At 42.9% G+C, this 15000-nt stretch overlaps 2 protein-coding genes across 2 annotated transcripts in view; both read left to right on the top strand.

Annotated features, from left to right (window-relative positions):
• LOC134180674 (uncharacterized) overlaps positions 1-872 on the top strand; it is a 5823-nt gene extending 4951 nt beyond the window's left edge. Inside the window, exons 5-6 of the mRNA XM_062647855.1 lie at positions 1-104; positions 422-872. The exon at positions 1-104 is cut by the window's left edge and continues 7 nt beyond it. Coding sequence (XP_062503839.1) covers positions 1-104; positions 422-655 — 338 coding nt within the window. The 3' untranslated portion in view covers positions 656-872. The remainder of the gene's footprint in view (positions 105-421) is intronic.
• Positions 873-2024: 1152 nt separating this feature from the next.
• Positions 2025-15000, top strand: part of LOC134181490 (ras and EF-hand domain-containing protein-like) — a 16165-nt gene continuing 3189 nt past the window's right edge. The window contains exons 1-9 of the mRNA XM_062648764.1: positions 2025-2713; positions 4598-4835; positions 6553-6648; positions 7066-7137; positions 7258-7382; positions 7835-7927; positions 10327-10393; positions 10453-10538; positions 11597-12543. Of these exons, the coding sequence (XP_062504748.1) occupies positions 2088-2713; positions 4598-4835; positions 6553-6648; positions 7066-7137; positions 7258-7382; positions 7835-7927; positions 10327-10393; positions 10453-10538; positions 11597-12543 (2350 nt within the window). The 5' untranslated portion in view covers positions 2025-2087. The remainder of the gene's footprint in view (positions 2714-4597; positions 4836-6552; positions 6649-7065; positions 7138-7257; positions 7383-7834; positions 7928-10326; positions 10394-10452; positions 10539-11596; positions 12544-15000) is intronic.

A 15000-nucleotide genomic window follows, 5' to 3' on the forward strand; every position in this document is an offset into this window, starting at 1 on the left:
CAGTGGAGACTCTAGCGCGTTATGTCGAAACAACATCTTTCGAGTGCTTGAAATTTGTCGTTCAAGTCGAAGGAAGTCAACTGGACAACATCAAAACAGAACAGGTAAAGTTGCTACAATTATTTACGTTGCTGTTTACTGCGTGGAGCATTGCATGGTGCAGAGCAACATTACCTGCAGTTATGACACACACACACACACACACACACACACACACACACACACACACACACACACACACACACACACACACACACACACACACACACACACACACACACACACACACACACACACACACACACACACACACACACACCAAAGCACACACCAAAGCACACACCAAAGCACACACACAAACAAACAAACAAAACACAAACAAACAAACATGCATACACAACTACACGCACATCTTTTGCAGTTGAAACGTGCAGTTATGTTCACTGCTCCTGCTCCCGGTCACTGTGATCAACAAGTCCGAGAAATCAACGACGCCATAGGACAGCCTGACTACTTCAAAGCTCTCTGCTCTACAGACGATGAGACACTCGTCTTCCCATCATCCCTAGGCAACGAATTCTGTCGCAGATTGACACTCTTGTTTTCAGAGAGCCACAAGGCATGCTCAAAAAAGACGACCGGAAATTGTTTGTAACAACAGCTGCTACATAATCAGGAAGCAAGTGCATGTACAGATTGACGTGGGATGACTAGCTGATGTACATTAAGATTCATTTCTAATTGAAAAGATATTTTAGTAATACAAGTAATACATAGGGATATTTTTGATGTTGCTACATTTTATTAATATTAATGAGGACATTATTTTGTACATGCAAAATTAAAAATAATAATGTGATGATATATTTTTATCACACAGCACAATAGTGGAGTCTCTACTTTCACCCTTGATCATTGATTCAACTGTGGCATGTGTCTGTCAACAGTCAATTACAATGTTGTTTATATCAATGTCAACAGTTGTCCAGAAAGGAAGATTTTAATTTTTATTAATTTTATTTAATTGTTATTAATTTTTACAAATTTTTTAAATTTTTATTAATTTCATTAAAATTTACAAAATTATAATTTTTAATTTTTTTAAATTTATTAATTTTTTCAAATTTTTATTAATTTTTTTATTTTTTAATTTATTTAGTTTTTATTAATTTTTATTAATTTTTTTAAGTTTTATTAATTTTATCTAGTTTTTATTAATTTTATTATTTTTTATTAATTTTTATTAATTTTTTTATTTTTATTAATTTTATTTAGTTTTTATTAATTTTATTAATTTGTATTAATTTATTTAATGTTTATTAATTTTATCTAGTTTTTATTAATTTTATTAATTTTTGTTAATTTTATTTAGTTTTTATTAATTTTAGTAATTTTTATTAATTTATTTAATGTTTATTAATTTTATCTAGTTTTCATTAATTTTTATTAATTTTATTATTTTTTAATAATCATAATATTTTTAAGTTTATAATTAAAAATTTTTTATTTTATATTTAATGTTTGCTTATTTTTATTAATTTTATTCTTTTAATATTTAAATTTTTATTTTTAGAAAATACGGTTGAAGTCTATAGTTTGTGCTATAAATAATTATCTCGTCCTCTTTCCGCTTACCGTCGTTCCCCGTATGTCACTCTGAAGCGGGGAATAACCATACCGCGTTTTTCTGGTGCAATTTGCTTTGACGAGTTGCCTAATCTCAATCTTTGCATACATTTTTAACAAACAGTGTTACATAAAACGGCTCTCAAGAGCCGTTTAGTTGTAGTCGGTTAATTGATTGTAACATGATATCCTGATTTGCTCTTATTACTGTACTTGTTTTCCTCGATCTCGCCTAATAAAATTAGTTCTTATTTTATGTCTAACCTAAAGTTACTTAAATTTTAAAACTCGTCAAATAATGACGGTTAGAGTTTATGAGAAAAGGACATGAGAGAATTAGATACCGCCTAGAAGTACATCCGGGTCATGCATCCGTACATAAGCCCACACACCCACGCTTGACGACTGTCTGTGTACGTGTGGACAGCAGATGTCGACGTCGTAAGTTATCGCCTATCAGGATGACGACTTGGAAGGCTCAACAGGCCGTCCATGGCCTCTTTTCGCGATGCGACTGCTCCGGCAGCGGTTACGTCACGCGTGAGAGGCTGCAACGAGAGTGTAGCCTCGACGAGGCGCAGATAGACGACGTTTTCACTGAACTCGATCAAGACAACGACGGCCGGATAACGTTCGACGAATTCGCCGCCGGCTACGAGCGTCTCATGGAGACATGTGAAGACGACGGGGCGTGGTCCGCCTTGGATTACACACCGGATGTGTTACCGGAAGTTAAACCGGAAGTGAGTGCAGCAACGGCGGTTGATGCCGAGCAGACGGCGCGAGAGTTGTTTGAACGGTGTGATACGACGGGTTCTGGCTGTGTGGATCGTTTGGAGTTTAGTAAGGGCCTCACATCGTTGGGTTACAGCCTGAGCGAATCGGATTTCAACATTCTATTTGATTCTCTCGATCAGGACGGCGATGGTGTGATTAGCTTGGCTGATTTTGTAAAGGGATACAGTAGACACTATCAGGATGATGACTATATGTCGCCAAATACTGACCACGAATCGGGCACTTTTGAGTATGAGAATTGGGATGATATGATGAGTTTTCCAGATGCTGATTTGCTGTCCGGATCGGGGTAAGATTGTGTGTGTGTGTGTGTGTGTGTGTGTGTGTGTGTGTGTGTGTGTGTGTGTGTGTGTGTGTGTGTGTCTGTGTGTGTGTCTGTGTGTGTCTGTGTGTGTCTGTCTGTGTTTGTGTCTGTGTCTGTGTCTGTGTCTGTGTGTCTGTCTGTGTCTGTCTGTCTGTCTGTCTGTGTCTGTCTGTCTGTCTGTCTGTCTGTCTGTCTGTCTGTCTGTCTGTCTGTCTGTCTGTCTGTCTATGTCTGTGTTTAGGAAACCTTAGATGCTACTTGCTAATTTAATTTGTATTTCTGTGTATATAAGTACTGTTAAGGTTCCTTGTTAATTAGATTAATTAAGGAATTTGCATCTAGTGGTTAACAGATAGTGTCAATTGCAAAGCACTTATTAACTCTAGTTAGAACCCAACTGATCTTGTCTGTCTATCTGTTTGTCTGTCTGTCTGGTTGTCTGTCTGTCTGGTTGTCTGTCTATTTGGTTGTCTGTCTGTCTGGTTGTCTGTCTGTCTGGTTGTCTGTCTGTCTGGTTGTCTGTCTGTCTGGTTGTTTGTCTGTCTGGTTGTCTGTCTGTCTGGTTGTTTGTCTGTCTGGTTGTCTGTCGGTCTAGTTGTCTGTCGGTCTAGTTGTCTGTCGTTCTGGTTGTCTGTCTGTCTGGTTGTCTGCTTGTTTGGTTATCTGCCTGTCTGGTTGTTTGCCTGTCTAGTTGTCTGTCTGTGAGGTTGCCTGTCTGGTTGTTTGTTTGTCGGTTTGTTTGTCCATCTGGTTACTGTTTGTCTTGTTACTCTCTAGAAAGCCTTGAACCTTACCTCAACTGGTTGCAGTGCCACTCGTGGATATTCAGTGCATAATGCAAATTACCATATTTTTTCTAATACAAGCCTGCCACTTGTATTGTCTGATATGGTCTTAAGACTCTATAGACTGGGCTTGTATTAGATGGTAGGAAACGACCGGAAAGTAGAAGAAATAGAGTATCCAAATGTGACTGTCAAATTCTGTGGTATCGGTTGCCACATGCATGCAAATTACATATCTTTATTATTACAGCTGCTGATCTAAACAAGCTGTTTCCTTCCCACTTTCCAGTAATAGATCAGCAGGGAATGTTTCCTTTTCCTTGCAATAACACAGAAGACATTGGGTTGTTGGAGGGTAATCTCATGTCTGGCATTGTATTGCTAGCAGGGTCTCCCAGATTACGAGCGCCATGGTGTAAAGTTGCAGAGACCTTGTTTCTTAGTGCCTTGTTGTTCCTTCCTTACAAGTCTACGGACATTCGATTATCAGTCGTTTAGTGGAATACATGCAAGTGTTGATATGCCCTAGCAACTCACAATAATATTATGCACATTAGGATGTCATAGTTAGCAACAGAATGTCACCCTAACATCTGTGTCATCCATTGTACTTGTGTGGTATATTCGTCGGCGATGAGATTGCTATCAATCCTCAACTGCTTGAACTTATAAAATTGATTTTTGTGACTTGGAGGCATAGAATATTATGAAGTGGCCGCTTGTTGTTGACGCCAACACCGTCTGAGTGTTATTGCTGTTGTTGGATTTCTAGCAACATAGTCATTGCCATGGTAACCAGACACTTGCGATGCGTTGGCTTGTGATTTGTAGTGTGGGAGAGTTGCTGTCTACATGAGACTAACAATCTTTGCAGCTCCTCAGGACAAATGGTTCTTAATTAATTAAGCCAATCAGATTGTACTTTCTCACCCAAATTGTATTGACATCAATAACACCCAAAATCTGATCATGACGGTATATACATTCTATTGGGCATAAAATCAATACAAAATTTCATGCAAAATTTTATAATTATTTTTTTAATTTTCCAATTTGTTCACGTCTACTTACTGTGTGTGTTCAGGTTTGAAAAAGTGCAGGACATTTGGGACGAGGTGAGGTTGAATCACCCTGAACTTTTAGAGCCACTGGAAGAAGTGATGGCGACCATGTCTCACCATCTGAAGGAGCAGAGAGCTGAGAATACGGCTCTTGTGGAGAAACTGAATCTGCAAAATGTTCTACATGCTGAGGATGTGAAGGCGTTGGATATGGAGGCGAGAGAACAATTGGCTGAAGTGGAAGAGCTGGCGAAGTCGCAGGTATGGGAGGCAGACGTATGAATGTTTGGTAGAAGAAAGAGGCAAATGAGGAATAGATGGACAGATGAACATGCAGACAAATGACAGACGTACAGAGGGAGGGAAAGATTGACGAACTAGCAGAGGGACAAGCAAAGAGATTGACAGACAGATAGGCATAGAGATTGACACACAGTACGCTTTCATAAAAGCAACAGACAGGTGAGACAGTGTAGCAACTGACTGACAAACACACAGACAGATACACAGAGAGACGGACGGACAGACAGAGAGACAGACACAGACATAAAGACAAACAGACAGACATATCTACAGACAGACAGACAGACAGACATACAGACATACATACAGACAGACAGACACACAGGCAGATATACACACAGACAGACAGACAGACAGACAGACAGAAAGACAGATAGACAGGCAAACAGACAAACAGACAAACACACAAACAGACACACAGACGAACAGACAGACAGGCACACAGGCAGACACACAGACAGACAGACAGACAGACATATCCCGGATCAAGAGTGGCGGACCACACATTTCTAGTCTGTTTGTCTCAAGGATCAAGGAGAAGAGTTTTCGAGTCGTCGTCCAAGTCATCGTTCGCGGTTTCGGCCGCTAACTCCGTTTATAACTCTGTTGGCCATTGGGGCCCTCTTTCATGTTTGATCGTTTGTTTGCTCACGTTTTCATCTGCACAGTCTGCTGTCTACAAGTCATTGTTTGGTAGTTCCCTCTTCATGTCTTTGCGCCAACGTTTCCTTTGTTTGAGCGATGTCATCATGAATTGCACGCATCTTTACCACGCGTCAGCGCTAGACGTCTTCTACGGTGACCATGCACGTCATGATGTCTTCCTCTACCCATATTGTCTACTCCTCTGCATCAACATTGTCATCATCATGGATTGTACGCAACTTTACCTCGCGTCAGCGCTAGGCGTCGTCTTTGGTGGCTGTGCACGTTGTGATGTTCATCCATGTTATCATTGTAAGACCCTGCTAGGGTCAACTGTAGTGTATCGTGCATTGCTTAGTTTGATTTAGCCTGCGATAGTTCTGATTTATGAAAATATAATACCATTGACAGAAAGACAGACAGACTGACAGACAGACAGACAGACATAGCTACAGACAGACGGACACACAGGCAGACATACATACAGACAGACAGACACACAGACAGACAGACAGACAGACAGACAGATATACTAACACAGACAGACAGGCAGACAGACAGACATGCAAGCAGACAGATATACAGATAGACTTACATACAGACAGACACACAGACAGACACACAGACAGACAGACACACAGGCAGACTGACACACAGACAGACAAACAAACAGATAGACAGGCAAACAGATAGACAAACGAACACACAAACAGACATACAGACGAACAGACAGACAGGCAGACAGACAGACAGACATCTACAGACAGACATCCAGAAAGACAAACAGACAGACAGACACACAGGCAGACATACAGACAGACAGACATGTACATACAGACAGACATACATACAGACAGACAAACATACAGACAGACAGATATACTAACACAGACAGACTGATTTGTTAACATCTAACTCTGTGACAGCTACACACCAATAAACACAGATCCCAGGAAAACGACTACAAACAACAAATTGACAACCTAATTGTACATCATCTCAATTGCTTACTCTGTTTATCTACATCTAGGCCACCTTCGTTGAGCGTCGCATTAAGCACGAGCTCTCACAGAAACTCACCGACAAAGAGGAAGAGCTACGTACAGCGTACGACAAAGTCAAACAGGTACAACGACGTGCATGGTAGAGCATTTCTATAGGCATTGGAACTGGTCTGGCTGTGTATGTTTGTATTAAACGTGTTTGTGACTATAACTGATGGGTACAGACTATTTTAATGGTGCTATGGACTTTGTGATCTCATAACACACACACACACACACACACACACACACACACACACACACACACACACACACACACACACACACACACACACACACACACACACACACACACACATGCACACACACGTGCACACACACACACACACACATGCACACACACGTGCACATGCATGCACGCGTGCACACACACACACACACACACACATGCACACACACACTACACTTTGTGTATAATAATATACTTAAGTCTAGTGCATGTCTTGGCTGTTCCGTTGTGACTGATTTTTTCTCGATAGCTGGAACAGCAGGTTTCCTTGAAGAGTCTCAACGAAAGCGAAATGAGAGAAAAGTTGAAGCAACTGCATGAGGTGATGATACGATAGAAATGGTGCACATGGTTGTTTGTCAGTCTGTGTGTTATATTTTTATTTTAATTAATTTTTTAAAAATAGTTTTAATTTTTTTTAATTTTGATTGGTTTGTGGTAGGATCGTATGCGGCTGCAGAGTCTTCTCAGTAAGACAGCGCATCGTAAACTGAGTATAAGCAGTCCTCTGACACATAATGTTGTGGCGAAGAACAAGTCTCCATTAGCCAACAGACGATCAGTGAGGTGTGATGAGTCATGTGCATTGTGGTTTGTGTCTGTCTGTCTCTCTGTCTCTCTGTCTCTCTGTCTGTCTGTCTGTTTGTCTGTCTGTCATCTGTCTGTCTGTCTGTCTGTTGTCTCTGTGTGTGTGTGTGTGTGTGTGTGTGTGTGTGTGTGTGTGTGTCTGTGTCTGTGTCTGTGTCTGTGTCTGTGTCTGTGTCTGTGTCTGTGTGTCTGTGTCTGTGTGTCTGTCTGTGTGTCTGTCTGTGTCTGTCTGTGTCTGCCTGCCTGCCTGCCTGCCTGCCTGCCTGCCTGCCTGCCTGCCTGCCTGCCTGCCTGCCTGCCTGCCTGCCTGCCTGCCTGCCTGCGTGTGTGCTTGCGTGCGTGTGTATGTTTGTGTGTGTGTGTGTGTGTGTGTGTGTTTGTGTGTTTGCACATGGATTTTCACAATGTTTTGAGCGTATTAATGTGTCTAGTATGGGAACGTTGCTGAATGACAAGGAAGAGACCGTAGTTCCAGTTCGCAAAGAGAGTCATCACGATTTACTCGAAGAGCTAGAAATGCTAAGGTAATCAGGAAGCAGACAGACAGGCAGACAGATAGACAGATAGACAGATTATTTTATTGTTACAGATCCTCTCCTTGTACACATCCTAAATTTCTATAATGAACCAGTCCTTCACAGCGAAATACTTTAAAACATTAATAGACAGACAGACAGACAGACAGACAGACAGACAGATAGACAGACAGATGCCTGATGGTTGATGAGTTGCTCTTATATCAGACATCTCTATAGTAGGTAACACATTGCAATACGTTGCATACAAACTTACTCAGGAACAATGAACGTTGTTTACTACATTGTCAAGACCCCCATGACACACCAAATCTATCAAAACAATTTTCTAGATGCCATAATGTATTCAATTTGATTTATAAATAAATTTTGAAAAATTGAAATTTTTTTGATTAAACGCCATCCTTATAAACGGCTCCTTCCTTTAAACGCCACAGCTGAGAGACAGATAAAATAGAAACGCCACCCTCGAATAAACGCCTCATTTCCTCGATTGTTCATATTATGAAGGAAAAATCGTAAGACTTCTTTGGAAGCATACCTGAGGTAAACATTGCTTTAGACTACTCAGATACTGGTTTGCTACACGACATCTCACAGTGTGAAATCCGGACTGTACTAGTATTGTAAGTGTTGTTCTTGTAAAAGGGTGTCACACCTGCACACCTACAGTGTGACTCTCCTACAGCACAGACGGAGAGCCTTAACAATAAGCGCCGCCCTCGAATAAACGTCGCTTTTGAATAAATGCTGCTCTCGAATAAATGCCACCCTCGTTTAAATGCCGTAATTGAAGCCTTAGCTACAAAAAAGCCACAACATTGAATCGAAAAAATATTGTACTTGTCTCTCTATGAGTCTATTTAGTATGGCGTTCTTGCTGCAGTCTAGTAGCACCACCTTGCCATGTTACACCGAGAACGAGAAACTATCGTAACATTGTCAAGGTATCCATAGGTGAAATCAGTTGTCTTTATCTGACCAATTGGACTCTAGGACAGTCTGCAGATTGGAAAAGAAACAAAGGAACATAGTTGTTTCATGTCCCAACCCATGGTGCCATCTGCTGTTTATGCAAATACAGTGGTACCTGCCCATGCTACCACCCAATGAATGTGGACACCTAAGAAAAGCTGGTAGTTGGTGACAGTCTGTTGAAAACTCAATATGTTTGCATACATTTTGGAGCTTGTGCTGTTAACTATTTTGGTGTAGGGTAGTGATTGCTTTCATGTGTTTCGCGACTTTTGTATTTACAAATGTTGATCTGCTTTCTTGAAGGAGCACTTCACCGGTCCTTGCATATCTGACTTCGCCCTCGGTGCTAAACGTTTCTGGTCACACATCAAGTTGGGAAGTTTGGCGCTATCTCAGAGCAAACTTGATAGCAGAGCGTTATGCTAAGGTTAGAAAACAGAAACGTACGAGGCGGTTTTCCAAATAACGTCCAGTAGGTGTAGGTTTTGTTTTACCGCTTCGTGTAGACTTTGATATTTGCTTAGGCGAAAGTGAAATGTGCTTTCGCATCACTTACTCACCTTCAATCGACGGCAAAAAGCACACATACGGTGGTGGTTTGGCTGTAGAATGAAGGCACTTTGTGTCACGTGATTATGTGCGTTGGCGCACGTTTCTGTGTGTTTTTTGCATCACGCAAGCCTATTTGTACTGTAGTATCGCCTCCATTGGTAGAAAGAAACACGGAGAAAGTGCAAAAGACCGAGCGATTGCAAGTTGTTCAAGACGATGATGTGGAGTCTACAACATATGAACGACTGAGTCGCTTATGAACTGTAATTTGTTCTCTTTCACTTACAGAGTCGCCTGAAGGGTCTAGACCCATCTCTTGTGTGCTCTAGTAGTTGGCCTCGGAAAGCAAGACCAAAGCAATGTGCTGGGCAACACAGCAAACGTTTGGTTTGCAGCCCAAGGTCTTAGCATACGTTAATGTGTACTGCGCATGCATCAATTGGTGAAGTGTTTCTGTAATATGATACATGATTGGGTTGTCATTATGCTGCATACACACACATGTCCGCGTGTGCACACACACACACACACACACACACACACACACACACACACACACACACACACACACACACCAGAACATGCTGTACATGGATTGGTCTACATGTACAGATGCCAGTTTGACCATTGGGACCACATAACAATTACCAGCAGTTGAGGACAGTCTCTTGTGTGTTCATCATAACTTACACGTTCCACTGTACATCATACCACAGCACAAAAAATTCTGCAGCCAAATTTGTTAGTAAGGAAACAAACAATAGGAAACAGAGATTGCCTGGACTTCTGTACTAAATTTGAGGCACTTTGTGCCTGTCAATGTTTTGTATTGTGATGTTTGCTTGATGGATTTTTAGAGACGTGAATGCGGAACTGAAGAGGCAAGTACGTGACCAGGACGATGAGAAGGCCATGCAGATTAAGGTTGTATGTTGTGTTCAAGTTCTGTGTCTTTTGTGGTTGTTATGGTGGCTTGGATGTAGGAGCATCGTACAGTCAATCGCGTGTTAGTGAAACGGTCGTCGAATTTGGGAAAATATGTAAAGACTCTTGGACCAGCGAGAGAAGAGTAAGAGTGATAGATGGATAGATATGAACTTGCTGGTACATTGACGGACAGACAGGCACAAGAGACAGACAGACAGACAGGCACAAGAGACAGACAGACAGACAGGCACAAGAGACAGACAGACAGACAGACAGACAGACAGACAGACAGACAGACACACACACACACACACACACACACACACACACACACGCACACACGACAGACAGACAGACAGACAGACAGAGACAGACAGACAGGTGACAGACACCACACACACACACTTAAAAATTCTTGACAATTTTAGCTTAAATGCTCAGAAAGTATTTGTGCATGCTGCACTCGAGTCCAAGAGATGCATGTCTGTGTATCTTCATGTCTATCTGTCTGTATGTCTGTCTGTCTGTCTGCCTGTCTGTCTGTCTGTCTGTCTGTCTGTCTGTCTATCTGTCTTCATTTATTTCAATACATTTTAAGCACGATTACAACACTAAATATACACTCATCCTTGTCTCTGTCTCAAACTTAAAAAGGCTAACACCTGTGTGTCTGTATGTCTGTCTGTCTGTCTGTCTGTCTGTCTGTCTGCCAAATACATATATTTCAAATCCAAAGAAGTTTCCATCAAGAGCTTAAAAATCTGTCTGTCTGTCTGCCTGTCTATGTGTCTGTCTGTCTGTCTATCTGTCTGTCTATCTGTCTGTGTGTCTTTGTCTGTCTGTCTGTCTGTCTGTCTGTCTGTCTTTCTGTCTGTCTATGTGTCTGTCTGTCTATGTGTCTGTCTGTCTATGTGTCAGTCTGTCTGTCTGTCAGTGTGTCTCTGTTTGTCTGTCTGTCTGTCTGTCTGTCTATAAACACAACATCTCATAAACGAATCAACATATCAATATAAAATTTCACAAAATCAAATCTTGGACAAGTTTGAAAATCCTCACTCAGGGTTGACAAATTGATTAATAAATTAATCTTTAGAGTTGGTGTGTTGGTTATGCAATCCCATTACACATGGCTCCACTTTAACTGTAGATTTATAGTCATTTGTATTCTAATGGAACCTTGTAACCGGATGTTTGTATTAGATGTGAATTTCCTATGACTTGTGATGTATTGCCAGCCAACGCGTCTCCGAAATCCAAATATCTGCTTCAGTTACTGCTTCGGGCTCCATCGGCTTCAAGCTCTCAATCAGTCGGCGTAACACCGTCCCCCACGTTCCATCAACTGGCACCCTGTCACGTGTATTCCTCACAAACTATCGACGACGTCTTTTATTCGTCTGACAACATGGACGCACCACAGCGAACAGAGGAAACCAGTGACACTAGAAATTCACTAGCAAATTGTGGTATTGATGGGGAAGCTTCCGATTTGGACTCGACACTCAGAGATCGTGTCAACGAATCGAATTTGTCGTCGTCTGTTTCGGACCAAGTGGGTGGCTCGTCGTCACCTGAAAGTGGGTGTCGTCACAGGCATCGTTCAGGCTCGTGGCCATTGCGGGCGTTGGTCACGAATGAACGACACTCGTTTGCATCGGATGATCTCGAGTGTGAAACGAAACGCCGCCGAGCTGGCGTGTTCGTCCGGATGGTACCGATGGTGAAACCAGATGTAGTCGGAAGGAAGAGGAGAGCTTTGGAGGACGTTTTGCGGTATGACTCGTCGTGTGACTTGACGGTCTGTTTGTCTACTGATCGAGACAGTAGACGGGGTTACACGGACGGCAGCGATGCTGGTAGGTACCAGAAAGATAGATGCAGTGATCAAGAGGAGCTTGATGAGTTGGATCCGAAATCGGAGCATGTAGAGGCTCCGGATACTCTGCAGACGCTTCATGCTGTTGCGAGTCGTTTGAAGTCATCGGAGGCATCGAAGAGCATTAGTTTCAATGTGAGTCCACGTAGGATTGGAAAGACGCCTGATCGAATGTACAAGGTCGTGTTTGTTGGCAATTCTGATGTTGGCAAGACGTCGCTCGTCAATCGGTTGTGTACGGGAGAGTTTTGTACGTTTGCGGCTACTATTGGTATGGTATGGGGGTGGGGATGTGTGGGGGTGTGAGTGTGTGTGTGTGTGTGTGTGTGTGTGTGTGTGTGTGTGTGTGTGTGTCTGTGTGTGTGTGTGTGTGTGTGTGTGTGTGTGTGTGTGTGTGTGTGTGTGTTGTGCATGTGCGTGCATGAGTGTGTGTGTGTGTGTACGTGTGTCTGTCTGCCTGTCTGTCTGTTGTCTGTCTGTTTGTTTGTCTATCTGTCGGTCGGTCGGTTGGTCGGTCGTTCGGTTGGTCGTTTGGTTGGTCGGTCGGTGGGTCGGTCTCTCTCTCTGTCTGTCTGTTTGTCTGTCGGTCTGTCTGTGTCTGTTTGTCTGTTGGTCTGTCTGTCTATCCATTCATCTGTCTGTCTGTCTGTCTATCCATTCATCTGTCTGTCTGTCTGTCTGTCTGTTTGTGTTGGCTTGTTGGCTGACTGTGTGTGTGTGTGTGTGTGTGTGTGTGTGTGTGTGTGTGTCTGTCTGTCTGTCTGTCTGTCTGTCTGTCTGTCTGTCTGTCTGTCTGTCTGTCTGTCTGTCAATACATATATTTTTAAAGAACAACACTACTACATTCTAGTCTGGCCCAAACGGCCGACGCCATAATTTAACTACGTGTGAATGAAGAATGTCCCAGTCTTGCCAACTTTCTGCTAATTACGCTAGCATTACACCTTTGCAAAGCTACCGACATGCATTTACGCCACAATAACTTAAATTCATGACTGTTCTTTCTTCCGTCTTCGTCTATAGACTGGAGTGACAGGCGGTGTAGGAATTGAGCTGCCTCTGATCCCCAACGTCCGAAGTGTTTGAACACTAATGGGATGCATTTGGAGGGGAGGCCTCAGACGTCCCTTTCTTTAGCGTATTTTTCTGATTTCTTGACCTCACGGGTAGCTGCGGTCGTGCCGTCTTCCTGAGCTGCTCGAGAGATCACATGTAGTGCCCATGGGTGGGCCACCGAGATGTCCAGCTCAATGTCACAACCCTGTTGAGCGTCAAAGACAACGATGTCGGGGCGGTCGTCGCTATTACCGTAAAGATTCCTTGGTTCCCGCTGATGGGACATCTTCAAATGCTGTAGACAGTCGCTCCAAACACTAGACAATGTCTTGTGAGTCCATATTGGCCCACCGCCGGTCTTACACGTGAGAAGGTGATAGCCCGTCTTTATCCATGTCTTTGTCGCATTCGCGTACAGGGACAACAGAACCGAGGGGCATTTCAAGACCCAACCTCATGCGTGTTGCTAAGCGAAAATCGCTGGGTTTTAATGCAAGCTTCGCAGAAGAAGGTATTGAGTCAAGCCATGCGCCTGCTCCAAGTCCCTGTAGCGACCTGAACCGAGCAGCTGAGCACTGAGATAGTGGGTTTGAGAGAATAGAGGACACAATTTGTTCCGTTTGCTCCGATTTTAGCTTTTGCTGTAGCTTTTTCGGGTTGTTGATGAGTTCAATGAGGCTCTTATTTCCTGGCAGACCCTGCAAAAGATGAGAGGCGATTGATCCGTTGTGACCTGGATGTTGGACTGCACGAGAGATATTTTTGACTAAGTCTGTGAGATCACCAAATGATTGAGGGAGGTGAGCTAGAGAACGGGCCCAACTTGATACAAACGCGATTGGACAAGTTGACTTCATAGAGGACATGCCAAATCCACCGTTCCGGATTGGCAATGTTGCTTGCAGCCACTGTTGCTCCCCTATATCGTGGCAACAGACCAATTCCTGGAAAGTTGCCTTTGTTAGCTCATCATGGAACCTGGTAGCGGGTTTCAGCAGAGTGGGATACACTGAGCGGGCAAGATGATTTATTCGATTTGTGTGGCAATAGCGTAGAATTAGCATACCAGACTGGGGGTCATCCAAGGAAGCAAGCTCGTCACATAGACTCTGTCCTCCTTTAGCAAATTCCAAACAAGTCTTGGTGACATAGTGTTGATGACCAATGGGAATCCCCAATATGATTGTTCCAGAAGACACAACTCGAATAGCTCTATTGAGATGGGGATGGTCTGGGAGACCATTGCACAGAAGCTCGCATTTTTCGATTGCTACGTTGAGACCAATTTCTTTTAAGCTAGACTCCGCATCGTTCAAGCATTATAAAACATCCTCCATTGGCCCAATAAAAAACATATTGTCCAAGTAGGCTAGGACACGGGTAGATGAGTGGTTCTTCTGGAGATGTGTCTGTCTGTCTGTCTATTTATTCATCTGTCTGTCTGTCTGTCTGTCTGTCTGTCTGTCTGTCTGTCTGTCTGTCTATCCATTCGTCTGTCTATCCATTTGTCTGTCGGTCTGTCTGTCTGTCTGTCTGTCTGTCTGTCTGCCTGCCTTTTTGTTGTCTGTCTGTCTGTCTTTTTGTTGTCTGTTTGTCTGCATGTACATGTGCGTGCATGTGCATGCATGAGTGTGTGTAGGCATGCGTGTGTGCATGTGCATGTGTTTTTCTA

The sequence above is a fragment of the Corticium candelabrum genome, chromosome 6, assembly GCF_963422355.1.
Source record: "Corticium candelabrum chromosome 6, ooCorCand1.1, whole genome shotgun sequence".
Lineage (NCBI taxonomy): Eukaryota > Metazoa > Porifera > Homoscleromorpha > Homosclerophorida > Plakinidae > Corticium > Corticium candelabrum.